Source organism: Theobroma cacao, chromosome 9 (assembly GCF_053813885.1).
Source record: "Theobroma cacao isolate CCN51 chromosome 9, ASM5381388v1, whole genome shotgun sequence".
Taxonomy (NCBI): domain Eukaryota; kingdom Viridiplantae; phylum Streptophyta; class Magnoliopsida; order Malvales; family Malvaceae; genus Theobroma; species Theobroma cacao.
Genome location: NC_142647.1, coordinates 34387982 through 34406330, shown reverse-complemented (window position 1 = coordinate 34406330; position 18349 = coordinate 34387982). Strand labels below are relative to the sequence as shown.

Sequence of the window (18349 nt, the reverse complement as noted above, 5' to 3'; positions counted from 1 at the left end):
GATAATATTTATGTTAATAAAATTGCCACCGGATGCTTGAGATTGGATTAAACAAATAGACATTTTATAATTAAGTGCTTTTCTTTTGTTGCTATTAACTCATCAATCCAAGTCAACTTGAGGGTCATTCCCCAACAGTGCATGGAAGTTTCAATGACTTTGAGCTTTCCTCTTCGTAATACCCATTCAATATTTGTGTAATTTTTCTCATCCCCGTCCAATGTTACTACACGTGTGCAAAGACATCATCAACCTATTGCTCTTCTCATTTTCCTTGTAAATACATTATCTATAATATTCAACTTAAACCATTTTTAACATCTTTTATCTCTTAACATTACTAAAGACTTCTCGTAATAAATGAAACTCGAAACAATAAATTTCTCGATTTTCAAATAAAAACATGATATACCGTGTTGACGTGTTTTAAGGACACTTGAAAGTAGCATGTACAAAAATATAAATATTTGATTATAATTAATTTTTCGGAGATGATTTATGATTAATTTTTTGCATGTGAAACCTAGTTATATTATATATTAATTATGATTATAGTCAAGGTAAATAGATAGTAGTACCTAACAAGAATAGACTGATTCCAACATGGTAACACCCACTTCTCCAAAAGTCGAAGGAAAGTTGGTCTTTAAAATTTTAACCACAAAGCTTGGGAAAGAAGCTACGTTTTTAACAAGTAGGATGAGAAAGAAAGAAAGAATGACATCAGTGGTGGCGTTTGTGATCAAGTCAATCTCCTTTTATTTGCTACGAACTCCTATTTGGTTTGGAATAAACCATGACCTCAATCTGAAAATGACCTCTTTATTACATATTTCTCTGCCCAACAATTTCCAGGAAGTTATTTTCCAGTCTCTTTACCATTTACTTGAACAAGAAAACAGAAACAAAAAGTCAAACCCAAAATTTCATTCTACTTTCTATTGTATTCTCCTTCATTTAGAATTATATATCAATTTTACAACACCCATTTTTTCTTTCTTTTTTAAAGCAAATATGGTTTTTAAGTGTGCTATGTCGTCAGAATCGTGTTGAGTTTTTATCTATATGGTTTAATTTGCATTTTTTAATTATATTTTCAGGTTTAGTGTCAGCTTTTGTTACACTTAATGAAATAATTTTATTTGATTGAGAAAGAAAATAGTATAGAATTGAAGATTTTAAAATTTTTCATCAAAATTGTGAAAGGAAAAAAAAGAAGAAAATAATTTTTTTTTAAAAAAATACTAGCTAAAAAAAAAAACTTTTTTATTAATTAATATATAATCTTTCTATTTAAAGAACAAAATTTAAAACCCCACCCCTAATTATAAAAAAAAAAAAAAAAACCCGAAACGGAACCTCCAGCAAGTAGTCAATCCACGTGATTGGAACTTGAGAACAAAACCAACGCCGTTTGGGGTCTTTAAATTTGCAGTTGCTGTCTCTGTCTAACATACACAATATAAGCAGCCCGAGGTCGAAGGTAGCAATGGTAGTTTCGTATTTGCATTGAGACTTGAAAGAGTTTGCTTTTTCAGAGAAACAGAAAGGGAAACCCAAGGAAAGCTGATATCAAAATCCAAAACCCAGCAAACAAAAATCTAAACAATCCTCTGCTTGCCCCTTTTACCCAACACCATTCTTTTTGTTTTCTTCTTTTCTTCCATCCCTTCCCATCATCATACAATTCAAGGTAATGCTTTTTTTTTTCTCTATTCTAGACTGCTTTCTTCACAAATGATGGTCTGTTATATCTGCTTTTCTTTTGGTTTTGATGACATGGGTGTTATTGGATTGTTGCTGTTTGATCATATGATTATGTTGTCATGTGCTTTTCTTAAGTGGGGTTCTGGGATTGCTTTTGTTTGATGGTTTTGGCAGATCCACAGTCCAGTATTAAAGGATGCTGATAAGGGATTCTATATTTGGTCTTCGATTGAATGAAATGAGTTTTTTTTTTTCCTGAGATTTTCAAATTATTCTTGTTTAATGAATAGTTTTCATTGTTAAATCGACCTTCCTTAGTTCAAATGCATAACTCCAATGGGTACTTTGCTTCTCTGGTTATATAATCTCTCTATCATTTATTAAACAATGTGAAGAAGAGAAAATGGATTGCTGTTGTTTCTGACAAGGTGGAAGGTTTCATGAGTTTGTCTTGATGGGTTATCTGCAACATGTGTTCTGGTTTCTGACAAATGGCTACCCATTTTATTTATAACAAGCATCTTGCTTTACTTTGTATCACTGATAATTTGTGTATTTATTATATAAAACGCCTAACTGAATTCAGTTTGTTTCACAGAAATCAGTGCCCCTCGTTGTCGGATGGGTGTTACTTTTTCCTACCCATTTGCAAAATGCAGTGATGTGGAAAATGGCTTAGAATCTGTCATTGTGAAATCCATTAGTTTTGGAGATGATGAAGTCAAAACACCCGTTAGATCTATCAGTTTCAAAAGTATAGATTCAGAGCCCACGATATTAAAATCAGTAGGTTCTGGAAAGATGATACTGGAGGGATCTGTTAGCTTTAAAGGGATAGAGTTGGAGAGAATGCTTTCAGGTAAAACTCAATTAGGTAGAGCAGAGAATTTGTCCATTAAAGCTATCGGTTTGAAGAGCAAAGCAATAGATATTCAAACCCCAAAACCAGATACATCCATAGAGACTCCAAAACAATTACCAGTTTTGGATCCCAGCAATCCACAACATGAGGCTGCAATAAGATTGCAAAAAGTGTACAAGAGCTTTCGAACAAGGAGAAAGCTTGCAGATTGTGCAGTTCTTGTTGCGCAGAGCTGGTGTGTATTATATTTCTATGTTCTATATCTGACCTATCCATACGGAAGTTTTTCTTTCTTTTTTTCATAATGCAATTATTTGTTGTAATGTAGGTGGGAGCTCTTAGATTTTGCTGAACTCAAGAGGAGTTCTATATCATTCTTTGATATAGATAAACATGAAACTGCTATTTCACGTTGGTCAAGGGCGAGAACTAAAGCTGCTAAGGTTGGAAAAGGTTTATCAAAGAATGATAAAGCTCAAAAGCTTGCTTTGCAACACTGGCTTGAGGCAGTAAGTCAAATTGCAGTAAAAATGAGCTTAATTTACCGTTGTACTTCATTCTCTGTTACTGATTCCAGTTTCATGTGTTATTCAGATTGATCCGAGGCATCGTTATGGACACAATTTACACTTCTATTATAATCAATGGCTCCAGTCTCAGAGTCAAGAGCCTTTCTTCTACTGGTAATTTTCTTTAACCGAGTGTTTTGTTTGTTTAGTAAGACGTTCTGATATTAGGTTCAAGAAATTAAAACTGAAAATGGATATGCTTGTTCTGAAAATGCAGGCTGGATATCGGAGAAGGGAAAGAAGTAAATCTGGAAAAATGTCCTAGATTAAAGCTTCAACAGCAGTGCATCAAATATCTTGGTCCGGTGGGTCTTTATTTCTTTTCTCGCCAAACTTTATCTGGATTTATATTCAAACTTTTACTGAAATAATTATCCACAATACAGATGGAAAGGAAGCCCTATGAAGTTATTGTGGTAGATGGAAAGTTCATCTACAAGCAAACAAGGAAGCTTCTCCATACCACTGGAGAAGATCGCGATGCTAAGTGGATTTTTGTCCTCAGCACATCAAAGATCTTGTATGTTGGCATGAAGAAGAAGGGTAAATTTCAACACTCTAGCTTCTTGGCTGGAGGTGCCACCATTGCTGCTGGAAGATTAGTTGTTGATAGTGGTGTCCTTAAGGTATAGCTATACATAATATCTTTTTTCTTTTGGTTTTTTGTTTACTGCTTTGTGCTCTCTATGTGTTGAGACAATCTCTTAACGATAGTTACTTGTTGCTCTCTTCAACAGGCTGTTTGGCCTCACAGTGGTCATTATCGTCCTACAGAAGAAAATTTTAATGACTTCATTTCATATCTAAGGGAGAATAATGTGGATCTAACAGATGTCAAGGTAAGAAAAAGAAAAAACAAAGAAAATATGTTATATGCTTTGCATATCGTTTTTGGAGAATAGAGAAAGAATATACTGATAGTGCTTCTTTTGTTGCGTTCAGATGACTCCATTGGATGAAGATGAAAGCTTGGCCAACAAACAAAGAAGCAGTAATCATCTCAGATGCAACTCATCTGAAGAGGACTTTATTTTAGAGACTGAAGAGGTCAGAGTCAAAGATTCAATCAAAGTGGTAGTTGATTCAAGGGTACAAGAAACTAGGGCTGCCCTTGAACGGCCCAGGTCAAGCAGGCTTCTGAACCTTAGCAGAAAATTGACTAATCTTGAAATACCAAGAAGATCAGAATTGTTTGAGATGTCAGATGTTGACCATAGAGCTGTCGTGTCATGTAACAATGACAATTCGGTGGATTCTCCGTTGGAGGATGGTTATGAGACAGAAGAGGAAACCATTGCTTCAGAGCAGGATTCAATGGTTCCAAAACAAAAGATTGACAAAGAGGTAGAGGACATTCCTGAAGAGTCGATTCTTCAAAGGATTAACTCTAAAAAAGGACTGAAGTCATATCAATTAGGGAAGCAGTTGTCATGCAAGTGGACTACAGGAGCAGGGCCCCGGATTGGTTGTGTGAGGGACTACCCCTCAGAACTCCAATTCCGGGCTTTGGAGCAGGTGAACTTGTCTCCAAGAAGTGCGAGCGACACAAAGTCATACTTTTCTCCTCGGTCTGCTAGTAGCCCGAGTCCTAAAGTTTCCACACCAGCAGGTGCCAGGGAAGAAATGAGAACCCTAAGTTTACCTGTGCTCAAGAAGGAAAATTTGTTGCAGAGAAGCATCCATTCCAGAATGCAGTCCTCCGCATTATTAAGGGGAGCACTTGTTTGTAACATACCATAGTGGGGACATTCCCAGTTAGTTGATTCTTTTAGTGTGAATAGAAAAGATGATATAGGAATTGTTTATCATTCTTTTCAACACTGGATTCATGTACACATTTTTTGATTTGTTCATCTTGTATCATAAGATGACATATGACAGTTGTATTTGTAGGAGTTTTGGGTTTAATGCCCTTTGAATACAAAAGGAAAAGAATTTACTTTTTTGGCAAGTAGCTTGACAACTGTAAGGGTGCGTTTGGTATAAGGTATGTAAAGTCACGTTTTTTGTAATGTATCCAATTAAATTACATTGTAGTGTTTGTTTTGTAATGAACCACTGCAATGTATTTGCAATCTTACATTGCAACCAATGGATGTAATGTGATTGCAGTCTAAAACCAATGCAATCACATTACATTGCACTCTACAATATTCTTAAAGACACTTTTATCTTTCAATTTTATTATCTTATTAAAAATATTTTGTAACGTTATAATTAAAATAAAAAATATTAAAATAAAATATATAATCTAAAAATAAAAAATTAAAATAAAATAAAATATAAGAAATTAAAATTTATAAAATATAGGTAAAAGAAATTAAAATAAAATATATAATATAAAAAATTATATTAAAAAATAAAAATATAAAATATAAAATTATAATAAGAAATAAATATAAAATATATGACATTAAAAATATATTTATGAGATGATATTATATAAAAATTAACAATAAAAAATACAAGTATATTAAACTTGCATTTTAATAAATAGGAGTAATTTTGAAATCAGTTATATGGTTTTGGTGATGTTATGCTTGATATTTTGTTTTAGCTTGATAGTAAGTTATTTTGAATCTATGATATTTTCAAAAGAAATTAATTGGAGATTGAGAATTATGGGTATTTTGTTGCCAATTTGCTATTGGTTACAAAAGAGGAAGCTATCACATTAATGTATACATATAAAACGTATTAAGAAATAAAAATAAAATATTATCTTTTAAAAAAATTTTAAAATAAAATATACAATATAAGAAATTATATTAAAAATAAAAATAAAATATATATTTGTAATAAGAAATGAAAAATAAAATATATTTAATTAAAAATATAATTAAAAAATGACATTATATAAAAACTAATAATAAAAAAATACATGTTAAACTTGTATTTTAATATATAAGGGTAGTTTTGAAAATTAATATTACATACCCTGTAAAGTACTTATAAAACAAACACTGCAATGTTATCTTCTCTGTATTTTAATCATTACATTATTTATGTACCAAACACTGCGATATTATCTTTCTTGTAATCACATTACTTATAATCATATTATCTGTAATTATATTATATTATAAAGTATTAAACGCTACCTAAGTTCAGATGAAATTTCAACAAGCAATCTTCATTTAACCTTCAATGGAAAGAAGAACAAACTGGCGGCAGCGGCAGCGACAGCTTTTATTGGCCCACTTTCCTATCTCTCAGCAATGGGCCTTCTTGGGTAGGTTTCCTCTGGGCCTGGCCATGATCACTTGTGGCAACCGTTAAACCATCAACCATCTTTAAATGGATACAACAAAAAACGTTGCATTTGAATTGAAGAAACACAAAAGTTATAGATTTTTGAAATAAACAAAACTTTGGATTTTGACAGTAATTGGATATTTATATTAAATATATTATTATTGATGATATCTTCTTCTCTCTAATAGGGTGAATTTATTTCTTTTTATTGGGGTTTCATATAAATAAATAGGTTGGATCTAGATTTAGGACAAATCCAACATAAATTTTAAATGGCCCAAATTAAGATTTAATTTTTTTTTTTTCAACTAGGAAATCCAAATCCTCTGATGTCTCATTCTCTCTTCTCGTGCCCTCATGCTTGATTCTCTCTCCTCTTCTTCCACACCATTGTTCTTCCAAAGTAGCTCCCTCGTTCCTTGGTTGCCAAGTAGGGGTTTCCCTCCCCACACACTAAGAAATTAAGTACCCTAATTAGGGTTTTGAATGTATATCCATTGTTTTTATCAGATTAGGTGGTTTCGATTTAGGGGGTTTTGAGATAAGTTGTGTGCATTATTTGAGGTTAAGCTTAGGTTATTTCGTAAGTCAAATTAAGAATTTAGTTCCTATACTGACTAAAATGTTGGATTTAGTCTCTATTATAATTCGTATAAATCGAATTTCTATATTTTAAAATTTGTTAATGTCAATTCAATTATTAACACCGTCTAGCTTCTTTGTTAAACTTGTTGACGAGATGGTATTGATAAATGTTATATTTAGTTCATGTACTCTACCAAAATGTAGATTTAATTTTTACATTCTATTAAAATGTAAGATTTAATCTTTTTATTGCAACTTGTATAAATCGGGTCCTTATGTTTTCAAAATTTGTCAATGTTAACATAATTATTAATATTATGTAGTTTCTCTATTAAAGCTATTGATGTGACATTGATTAATATTGACATGACATTATCAATGTTAATGAGAAATTTATAAATAAATAGTCAAATAAAAATACAAAAAAATTAACAATAATTTCTTGGACTAACCTATGCAAATTTTTTCAAGCACAACCACAATAAAATATTTTTAACCTTTCTTTGGATTCTCTCTCTCTCCTTTCCCCTCTTGTTCGATTCTCTCTTTACATCACATAACTTTTGGTTTTTCTCATATTCCTATAGTAATCAGGTTATGAAAAGTTTGATTTAAATTGCTAAAATCACTCATTTGATCGTGTATGTATCAATTCTTAGATCTCAGTGGATCACTATTCTTTAATCTTAATTAGTTTTTTTTAATAGAAAGAAAGGAATTTGAACTCTATTCTTTAGGTAGGAGATTCTGTATCAATCAATGAGCCCAATGCTAATTAAGTGGTAATATTTTATTTTAAACTTTTATTTCTTTCTTTATTCTTTGATGAATCTTTATTAATTTAAAGTTTAATCTTAACTAATGGATTTCACAAAGACAGATTCTAAGCCATATTCCACATCACTGCACTTAGCAAATGGATAGTGAAAAAGTAACACCCATATGATAACAAAGGACACTAATTTTTATGAAACAAAATGATTAATTTTTTTTTTTACATCTTACATGTTAGTGTTACGTCAATCTCATTTGAAGTGTCAAACATCATATTAAAACTACTTATCAGTATTAACGGTCAAATTGATCGAAATTAAATAGGAAAACCCAATTGCACACGGTGTCAGAATATAAAGACTAAATTAATCAATTTTTTTAATAAAATACTAAATTAAAGAAAACTTTATAATATAGAGACTTCCTAAGTACTTTGAACAAAATATTATCTATCATAACCTATCTTCAAAAAATTTTCTATCTTCAATAATTTTCTACCATAGCATCATAAAAATATTTTTACAACATTAAAAATTTATATATAAATAATATTTAATCTTATTTATTTGTTTATTTCTCATCATATTGTAAGTGAATAAATCGTAAATTGAAAATTTAAAGAAAGGAGAGATTTTCATGTGTGAATTGTCGTATTTTAGTAAAAATAATTATATGTGATACGATCTTTATGAAATAGTTAGAATAAAAATAGTCAATTCTACTTTGATGGAAAAAAAAAATGAATAAGGAGATAACAAATGGAAAATAGTTGAATAATTGAATAATGCTTTGTTGAGAAATGATTGAATAAAATAATGACGCTTCATTGTTTTGTAAGATTAATCTCAGGGTTTTAGAGATTGAGATCCCACATGGGAGGGCAACATTTTCCAAGTAGGATCGATCCGAGAGAGAGATGGAAAATGTTTTGTGCTGGGATTACCAAAAAAGAAAAATAATGAAAAAAAGTTTGAAAAATGTTTTTTATAAGACCAAATGATTATAAATGGATTTATTTTAAATGAAAAAAAATTCAAATTAGTAGAATTTTGATTATAATATCGAATTTAACTTTGAGCCTTTGAAATGTTAGCGAGTGAATTTGGATCCGGCCGCTTTGGGTTGGAGTTGGAGCGGGTTTCCAGATTGGGATGCATTTTCCCACCTCTCTCTACTTCACTCTTGTTGATGCCTATGGAAGTAAAGTAGGAAATTTGGAGACAAGATACGAATTTTGCACCTTGTCATACTGAATCCATTTCCGAATATTCAAAATTCAAGCACTATTTGTTTCAAAAGTTTTACCCAAAAAGCAGGTTTCACCTTTGTCTTTGTTTCCCAGTATCAGAGTCGCTCATGCCTAGCACTTTCTCAGACACGGCTCTACTCTTTCTACTTACCAAAATTTTATTCCTTGGCAGCTGCAATGTTTCTAGCTTGGCCTAATCAGCTGGAACATGAGACACCCATCAAGCATTTTCAAGGTAAGTGCCTCCAACTTGGCACTGCCTTAGTTGTGGTTCTTGTTCTGGGTTTTGCATATTGTGGGTTTTCTGATGAGCTCCCAATGGCTTCCGTACCTCTTGGCTTTGAGATTTCTGGGTTTGATAAAACCAGGACTTGGGTGTCCCAAAATGGGCTTTTTGCATTTGGGTTCTTGGAGGGTCGCCAAAGAGCTGATGATGTTGATGGCTTATTTGTTGGAATTAGGTATAACTTACGAGATAAAGCTGCAAATTTGCCTGTTTGGACCGTTGGTGGCGGCATTAGGGTATCTGACAACTCAACAGTAAGGCTTTCCATGGATGGGAGGCTGATTTTGTTTGATAATCCTAGTGGTTTAATTGTTTGGAGCAGTAATACTTCAAGTTTGGGTGTTAAGAAAGCTACTCTTCTGAATAATGGGAACCTCGTTCTCATGGATATGGATGATAATGTGCTTTGGGAGAGCTTTGATAGGCCAACCACTACTCTTCTTCCAGGTCAGTCTTTACGTTTCCCTCAAACCTTGAGGGCTCCTTCCACAAAATCAGTATCTAGTTACTATAATTTTGTTATTCGGCACTCAGGAGAGCTTGCCCTTGTATGGGAAGCCAATGTGACGTATTGGAGGATTGATTTGAGCTCCAATGATGTTATTATGGAAGCAAAATTTGATTCTAATGGTGCTTTAGGGCTAGTTGATGATAAAAGTAGAACAGTTTGGTCCATAGCAAGTAAGGACTTTGAAGATCCCTCTGTGGCTTTGAGGCATCTTAGGATTGATTCTGACGGTAACCTGAGAATTTACTCATGGGTTAATTCGCTTCATGCTTGGAGAGTAGGATGGCGGGCAGTTGAGAACCAATGCAACATCTTCGGTTCTTGTGGTTTGTACAGCATATGTGGCTTTAATTTGACAGGACCTATTTGTGATTGTCTGTGTCAGGATTCAGTTGCTTGGGGATCTGACCTTCCCTTGGTGGATTCTACTGGCTCTGGATGCAGGAAAATGGCTGATTTGGAGAACTGTAAGATGAGGACTAGCATGTCAACCCTGAGACGAACAGTTCTGTATGGTCTTTATCCCCCTCAAGATGTTGATATGATGCTAAGTGAGGCAGCTTGTAAAGAGTATTGCTCCAATGACACCAGTTGTGTGGCAGCCACTTCAAAAAATGATGGTTCGGGAGTTTGTACAATTAAAAGAACGAGCTTTGTAAGTGGCTATAGGAGCCCATCTAGTCCTGCAGTTTCCTTCTTGAAGGTGTGTTTGCTTCCTCAGGCAGTTTCAGCTAGAGGAGCTAATCCCCGCAACAGTGCCAAGTCAATTCCTTTGACATCTACAAGATTCCTTGGTCATGGAGGTGACAAGAATATGTTTATAAGGGCTATCATTTTAATAGTTTCGGTAACAACCATGGGCTTTATCACCATTGAGATGTTTGTCCTTTGGTATATCTATCGAAGACGACAAATTGAAGCTCAAGCAAGGATCCCATTTGGAAAGTACACTCAGATGAATCATCACTGCAGTTTTCTCATCAGAGTATCTTTTGAAGAGATAAAACAGCTGACTAATAACTTTACAAACCAGCTTGGCCCCTGTGTCTACAAAGGTGTGTTTCCCCATAAAAGCCCTATTGTTGTGAAGGTATTGAACAACGTTGTTGCAAGCGAGAGAGATTTCCAAGTTGTGGTTTCTACCTTGGGTCGAATGTATCATCAGCACCTTGTGCCTCTGAAGGGCTCCTGTTTTGAAGAAGAACACAAGTGTCTGCTGTATGAGTATATTTCAAATGGCTCTTTGGATAAGTGGCTATTTGACGTGGAGAAAAGAAAGACTGAACTAAATTGGCAACAGAGGCTTGATATTGCTCTTGGGGTTGCCCGAGCGCTTGCATATTTGCACACAGAGTGTCAAACATGTGTAGCACATGGGAACTTGAAGCTTGAAAATGTCTTGCTTGATGAAAAGCTTGTTCCGAAGGTTACAGATTTTGGGCTTAGGACCCTTCTCGGAAAGGAAGCGGCTTCTTCTTCAGAGTCTCCAATAGAAAGAGATATTTTCATGTTCGGGGAGATGCTAATGCAAATTGTTACACGTGAAAGGGACATTCTTGGTGGCAATATGCACTCGCTCATTACTATGATTAGTGAAGAACATAAATTGGAGGATAGCGTTGCATCTGAGAAATTAGAAAGAGCTGTAAGAATAGCTCTTTGGTGTTTGCAAAACCAACCATTTTTACGGCCTTCCATTGGTGAAGTGGTTAAGGTATTGGAAGGTTCACTTTCAGTAGATAGGCCCCCATCAAATATTGCTTTTAAACAGGGCTGATAGATGGTTGACTGAGATTGAAGTAGATGCCTAGAAGACTGACCTAGGTTAGGAAGAATGTAGTAGCACTAAATATATCAACCTCCACACCTTAAAGCTTACTTTGGAGAGTGTGGGAGTTGAGTATGTTTTTTGGTTTGTCACTGAACCCTTGACTTGTGTGAAATGCGCAGGCACTCTAAAGTTCTGATAAAAAGGATGTTAATTGATTTCACATTCCATGTAGAGTATTGAGATTATCTGTTTCTCATATATAGAGCTTGGGAGGTTTTGGTTTCCAAGTAACTGATTCATTACAAGGATGCTGTATCTAATTGACATTTCTGAGATATAAATGATGCTGGTTTCCTAATTGTTGTTCATTCTCTTGCATGGAAGGCACTGTTTTTGTTAAGCCAACCAATGTGAATACCGAATGATATGTTGAGAAAGCAAAGAATTAGCGTCTACCATGTTTGTGTTGTATCATCTAACAACAATTTGTAAAATATTAATATTATGTTTCTTGGAATATAAGGTATAATTAAATGATATAATCAACTAATATGCAAAATATACTTTTCAATAGGTAAATTAACTTGTAAAATGTTAATTACATAAAAATCTTTGAATGAATTAGAAAGTGAAGTTAAATCTATTAACAATGACCATGAATTTTCTACGAAAACAAAAATCATATAAAAAAGAAAAGTAAGTAATTTATTTTTGAGTATGGCATAAAGAATATTATTTTGAAAAAAAGGCAAATATTTGTTGTATAAAAATAATTACAGTGTCGTGAGAAATCAATTTTTTTTAATTTACACATTAAAAGGATAATTAATTTGACAGATTATTTCATCTTGATAAAAAAGATTTTTCACGCATTCTTTAAAAAGATTTTACAGATTATAGTTTTAAATTTTAATTAATAAAATTCATCAAAATTAATTTTAAATTTCTTTTAATTGAATATTGATAAAGTTCACAAATCCTACTAAATAATAAAATTTAGATTAAAATACCTAAAAAATAACATGTAAACGGAGATTGAACCAAAGGGAAAGGTGAACACAATAATGATAAAAATGGTGATCCTTTGAAACGTACAAACAGGAGCATTCTTTCAAGAGGATCCATGCTCAGTTTGTATAATTTCTTCCTTTCTTTTTTTTTTTTTATGTTTTATTTTTTTTCTTGAGAAAGAAATTGTAGCGTAGATGTCAACGATAAGGATTAAATCCAAAGATTACAAATGGAGTCAATTAGTCATTGGTTTGTACATTTCTTATCACCTATTATTAAATTTGACAAAGAGTTAATTAATCGTTACCGCATATTGCTATATTATTAAAATCTTGATGATCTACCGACAGTACAAGTTAACATTAAATTGAGTTTTAACACAAGCAGTGTTTGATATAAGAGAGGATAGAGCACGTTACTTACAATGTACTTACATTATAATGATTTATAACAAATTACTGTAATATAAGATTGTAATGTAATCACATTACATCTAATAGATGTAATGTAATTGCAGTTCAAGATCAATATAATCAAATTGCATTATATTTTAAAATGTTATTAAAAACATAATTACCCTTCAACTTTTAAAAAAATTACTTACAATTAAAATAAAATATATAATATAAAAAATTATATTAAAAAATAAAAATAAAATATATAAGATTATAATTAAAAATAAAAATAAAATATGATATTAAAAATATATTTAAAAAATAATATTATATAAAAATTAATGATAAAAAGTATAAATATTTTAAATATGTAATTTATTATATAAGATTAATTTTAAAAGGTAATATTATATTCACAATAAAATACTTATAAATTTAATAATTACTTTACTTATATATAAAAAATTATAATATTATCTTTTCTACAGCCTAATTACTTCCAATCACAATTTTTATAATAAAATAAGATGCAATGGATAAGATACCAAAATGATCAAAATTTCAGACAACATGCAGATCGTAAAGCATGGGTTGATGCTTGTACACGCATTCTTTCACTGGCTGAGCCTGAAATCATATCAGCCACTCACGCAATTACTTAAACAAAAAATTATATACGACCAGGAATTGCCAAAGCCCCATCTCATACGTTCTCACTCTCTTCTCTCTTTCATTTTGAGCCTCCAAAAGTTCAACTCTCTCTCTCTCTCTCTCATGTTCTTATGCCGTGAACCGTTTTCAGCCTCGGGTTGTTTCTCTTCTTTCTTCCTCGTTGCTAATTAAGCTTGTGAAGCAATCAGCCAAAATTATTATTAACACTCAAAAGATCAAAAAAAAAAAAAAAAAGAGAGAAATAAAGAGAGGCAGCCATGGATGTTCTCAGAGCTTCTTCGGGCATTGTTCCTTCACCATACATTCCAACAGCAACAATCAACAACTCCCAGTTTACTAAACCTTTGTTTCTGAATTTTCTGTTCAAACCACTTCATCACAGAAATGTATCGATATCCAAGTTGTTTACCACCTTGTCATCATCCCCGGCATCAACAGAATCTGTGGATCCACCTCAGCCAGAAGTTGAGGCTGACAGTGAGCTAGGGAAATTTGATTGGTATGCACAGTGGTACCCAGTTATGCCAGTGTGTGATTTGGATAAGAGGGTGCCACATGCAAAAAAGGTGTTGGGACTTGATCTGGTGGTGTGGTGGGATAGGAACGAGAATGAGTGGAAAGTGTTTGATGATACTTGCCCTCATAGGTTGGCTCCTTTGTCTGAGGGAAGAATTGATCAATGGGGGAGGTTGCAATGCGTATACCATGGCTGGTGCTTCGGTGGCGCCGGTGACTGCAAGTTCATTCCTCAAGCTGCCCCGGATGGCCCTCCGGTATTTCCTCTTGAATGATAACCTGATTTCTCAATTCACATTTGCATGTTTAATCTGTTCCCCTTCTTCTTTCTTGTTGTTAAGATTGTGAGGAGCTTAAATATCTTATGGTTCGTCTTCCCACAACTTATGTTGATTTTGTAATCACAGTCCATTTCCAGCAATTTCCTGTGATGTCTGGGTCTGAGCATTTTTGGCAAAAAGGATACTCTTCTTTACCTTTACATTCAAATTTGCAGGTCCACACATTCAAGAAAGCATGTGTGGCTGCTTATCCTAGCACCGTGCAGCATGACATTTTGTGGTTTTGGCCAAATGCTGATCCTGAATACAAAGATATTATTATGAAGAAAAAGCCCCCTTACCTTCCGGAATTGGAGGATCCTTCATTTTCAAAGTTGATGGCAAACAGAGATATTCCTTATGGGTATGCAAAGTCATAACTTGAGATTATTAAAAGATTCAATTCTACTGTTATGTCTTAGTATGGCCACATGCACTGCCCAAGCCAGTGTTTCTTTTTTCTTGCATATATCCCAACAAAATTTTGTATCCATTTCCTCTCACTAAAGCATATGACTTCTGAGCTTGATTTCTTAAAATTTGAACTTAATCCTATCCTTAAATTCTAAATTTCGCCTTCCTGGCTATATATAGCTTCAATAGATTCAAGCCAAGTAAAGTCCGGATGTCTATTAGCTTCTGCAATGTCAGAATTTGGTGATCAATTCCATCTTATTGCTTCTTCCCTTCCATTTTCTCATCTTCATAACTTCTTGAATGATGCTACTACTTCTACATCTTTTGGAACTCATATTTCCCCAGGCATGTCATTTGTACTACTCCCTTTGCTCATGGTGTTAGTCACCACTCACCACTACTCCTTCAAGGACTAAATGTAGATAATTATAGACCTCTACTCTTGATCGTTAAAGGAATAGGCAGCTACTGTGACTTTTTTAAGTCCTAGCTTGCATCGGACTCCATTTTGTTATAGTACAGAACTTTGAATGAATTAAAAAGGTGGTGATGCACATAATTAAAAAGAAAGAGCATAACTAAATCCAAAACCATCTGGAATGAGTTGGATCTCGCTGAAATTATCATTTGGCAAATTGGACAAATTTCTTTTCAACAGATAGAAGGTTAACTAAAGTTTACAGAAGTTCTATTGAGAACGTAGAACTACAAGTCTACATGCAGGAGACACCTAATGTGATTGGTATTTGCTGACTTTTCTTTAAGTAAACTAACTTTCTTACTTTCAGGTATGAGGTCTTGGTTGAAAATCTTATGGATCCTGCTCATGTTCCATACGCACATTATGGAATAATGCAAACTCGGAGCCCCAAGAGTAAGAAGTTCTTAATGTATTTCAAGACTTTTTCCCTTCTCTCCCAAATGAATTTCACTCATATAATTGTACATTATCCCTCACAGTCAAGGCTGACAGAGAAGGGGGAAGACCACTTGAGATGAGTGTCAAGAAGTTGGATGTAAATGGTTTCACTGGAAAGCAGGACTGGGGCTGTTCTAAATTTATTGCACCTTGCATCTTTCATGCTTATGCTGATCCTGCGGTTGATCAAGGAAATGGATCTGAAACACCAGCTGAAACCAAAAAGGTTCTCCATTCAGCTTTGAATTAGCTATTTGGTGTAATTAATTTTTTATATTGCTATTATTGGTGTTCTAGATGGTTTTATTCATAAGACTGTAATTTGTGCAGGCATCACCAGCAAATCGGAAAATTGCTTTGATTTTTATGTGTGTTCCAGTCAGTCCAGGTAATAGCAGATTGATCTGGACCTTCCCGAGAAACTTTGGTATTTGGATTGATAAAATAGTTCCACGATGGATGTTTCACATTCGACAGAACCTGATTCTTGATTCTGATTTGTATCTTCTTCATGTTGAGGTGATTCGTATATCTCTAGCTGAAACAAAAGTTTCATTCATAACCATTCTTAAGTAAAGTATTTATTTTGGTGTGCTCACTAATACAATTATGTGATCAACCACTAACAGAGAACTAGGAAGTTTCTAATTAGGATTGTACTATCTGACACCCACTTCTCATTGTAGGAGCGTAAGATAATGGATATTGGTGCTACCAATTGGCAAAAAGCTTGTTTTGTGCCTACAAAGTCAGATGCCTTAGTGGTTGGTTTCAGAAGGTGGTTAAACAAGTATGCTGGCAGTAAGATTGATTGGAGGGGGAAGTTTAGTGGAGCTCTTCCTCCATCCCCTCCTAGAGAACAACTGATGGACAGGTAAATCAAGTACTTCATCCTACAACCTTGACTTTCTGAGTGAAATGGTCATGCATCTTTCCTCTGATGATGTTTAACGGCCAAAACAAAAATTAGTGTCAGTGATTTTTAACTATTAGAACTGTTAGTTCAATAAGAAGCTCTTTGTTAACTTCCGCAGGTACTGGTCTCATGTGGTGAACTGCAAGAGTTGCAATGCCGCATACAAGGGTCTCAATGCACTTGAAGTTATCTTGCAAGTCATATCCCTTATTTCGATTGGGATTGTTGCTGCAACAAAGCAGGGTGTGATGTCAATGGTCACTAGAACAACAGTGGTTTCGATGGCAATCATATGCTTTGCAGCTTCAAGATGGTTGGCTTACTTCATCTACAAAAATTTTCATTACCATGACTATAACCATGCGTTTCGCTGAGTTTAGTGATCCGCCAATAATTTAGTAAGGTGAAGCTAATTGCACACTTGTATACACCTAGTAGGCAACCATAGTTGGCTAGCAGTTTCAGAACCACAGTTAAGAGACCTTAGTTGTTGTCTTCATCTTGAAAGTAAACATCTGTTTCAAAAAGCGACCAAAATATATGCATTTCGAATTGCTTTGCATTTTGAATTGGCTAGCAGCTTAGAGCTGAGCAGGCTGCCTGCTAACGGTGCATAGGGGAAGATACCGAAGGTGAATCCGTGTATCAGAATAAACTTGGATGACATTATTAGCTAAAGTGCGATGCTTGATATTTGCAACGATTTTCTCATTTCGGTCCTCTCCCAGCATGAAGTCTTCATTGCTTTAGTTGGAATTTCAGGCCTTGGTAAAATCTGAAGTTGTAAACCTATAATCTTCCTTGCTTTCTGGGTTCAAAAAAGTAACTGCTACACTTACAAGAAGCGCTGCAAAAGCAAGCAGAAGACAACACCATTGATATGGTAACTTTTCAGAGTAATACCACGTGAGTGATTAACTTGAGTACTTCATATGAATCTCAACCATTTTGCTTACATCAAATATAAGAGGGTACAATCTGTCCCCACTATGTCATAAACTACTTTTCTAAGTGAACAACTAAATTGCCGAGCCTATGCACATTTGGTTTTGGAGAAGTCCAAACGTGCTCCCCATTTGCACTCACCTCATGTGCTCATAAAAAAAATTTGGCCTTGTTAGTTTACAAAAAATTATTATACCCCATAAAGATTTAAAATATTTTCACTTAAGTCCCTAAAGAAAATAAATAAGTTAGGAATTTTTGTTGTCAAGTAAACTAACATCACTTTAGGTCTTTTCTCACTATCAAGTCGCATATCTTAACAAATCTGTTTAGTGGTTATTTAGGGTAGTTGGGAGAGTAAATCGTTGACAAATAATATGTCAAGTTGAAATGTTAAAGACTTAAAACTTAAACGTGATTAGAGTTCATAGATATATAATGTTCGAAAAAGTCTCTAAACTATTTAAGAAAATTTAAATAAGTCTTTATAACTTTTATTGTATTCAATCAAGTTCTTATATTTTCATTTTGGATCAAATAAACCTTTATGATTAATGGTTAACTAATTATCATTAGTCAAAATATTACTTGTCATTTTATATCCACATAACACTAACGTGGTGCTAATTTGGAGAGTAAAAAATGCCACATGACCATGTCATCATGTCATAT

The 18349-nt window shown here is 33.6% G+C and overlaps 3 protein-coding genes across 4 annotated transcripts; all 3 read left to right on the top strand.

The window, feature by feature from the left end:
* Positions 1-1449: 1449 nt before the first annotated feature.
* On the top strand, positions 1450-5089 carry LOC18589582 (calmodulin-binding family protein). Its single transcript, XM_007014616.3, has 8 exons — positions 1450-1693; positions 2306-2804; positions 2898-3078; positions 3164-3252; positions 3356-3443; positions 3525-3764; positions 3876-3977; positions 4081-5089. Exons 2-8 carry the CDS (start codon positions 2329-2331, stop codon positions 4876-4878), a joined length of 1974 nt encoding a protein of 657 aa, XP_007014678.3. The 5' UTR covers positions 1450-1693; positions 2306-2328; the 3' UTR covers positions 4879-5089.
* A 3691-nt stretch (positions 5090-8780) lies between these two features.
* LOC18589581 (G-type lectin S-receptor-like serine/threonine-protein kinase SD3-1) lies at positions 8781-11924 on the top strand. 2 transcript variants are annotated; one of them, XM_088809372.1, is made up of 3 exons: positions 8787-9068; positions 9174-9236; positions 9463-11924. In XM_088809372.1, exon 3 carries the CDS (start codon positions 9554-9556, stop codon positions 11570-11572), a length of 2019 nt encoding a protein of 672 aa, XP_088665498.1. In that variant the 5' UTR covers positions 8787-9068; positions 9174-9236; positions 9463-9553; the 3' UTR covers positions 11573-11924. The 2 variants fall into 2 exon arrangements, with proteins under 2 accessions (XP_088665497.1, XP_088665498.1); XM_088809371.1 differs by having other exon boundaries at positions 8781-9068; positions 9174-11924.
* Positions 11925-13650: 1726 nt separating this feature from the next.
* ACD1-LIKE (ACD1-like protein) lies at positions 13651-17443 on the top strand. The gene is made up of 7 exons (XM_007014614.3): positions 13651-14417; positions 14657-14844; positions 15686-15771; positions 15858-16042; positions 16147-16335; positions 16503-16690; positions 16851-17443. Exons 1-7 carry the CDS (start codon positions 13902-13904, stop codon positions 17104-17106), a joined length of 1608 nt encoding a protein of 535 aa, XP_007014676.3. The 5' UTR covers positions 13651-13901; the 3' UTR covers positions 17107-17443.
* Positions 17444-18349: the final 906 nt, after the last annotated feature.

Bases quoted from the DNA above. Each gene is read 5' to 3' on its own strand.
- LOC18589582 (XM_007014616.3), top strand. From the start codon at position 2,329: ATGGGTGTTACTTTTTCCTACCCATTTGCAAAATGCAGTGATGTGGAA. The intron at 3,079-3,163 runs GTAAGTCAAATT...TGTGTTATTCAG, and splicing joins TGCAACACTGGCTTGAGGCA to ATTGATCCGAGGCATCGTTA. The intron at 3,253-3,355 runs GTAATTTTCTTT...CTGAAAATGCAG, and splicing joins CAAGAGCCTTTCTTCTACTG to GCTGGATATCGGAGAAGGGA.
- LOC18589581 (XM_088809371.1), top strand. From the start codon at position 9,179: ATGTTTCTAGCTTGGCCTAATCAGCTGGAACATGAGACACCCATCAAG.
- ACD1-LIKE (XM_007014614.3), top strand. From the start codon at position 13,902: ATGGATGTTCTCAGAGCTTCTTCGGGCATTGTTCCTTCACCATACATT. The intron at 14,845-15,685 runs GTATGCAAAGTC...TCTTACTTTCAG, and splicing joins AACAGAGATATTCCTTATGG to GTATGAGGTCTTGGTTGAAA. The intron at 16,043-16,146 runs GTTCTCCATTCA...TAATTTGTGCAG, and splicing joins CACCAGCTGAAACCAAAAAG to GCATCACCAGCAAATCGGAA.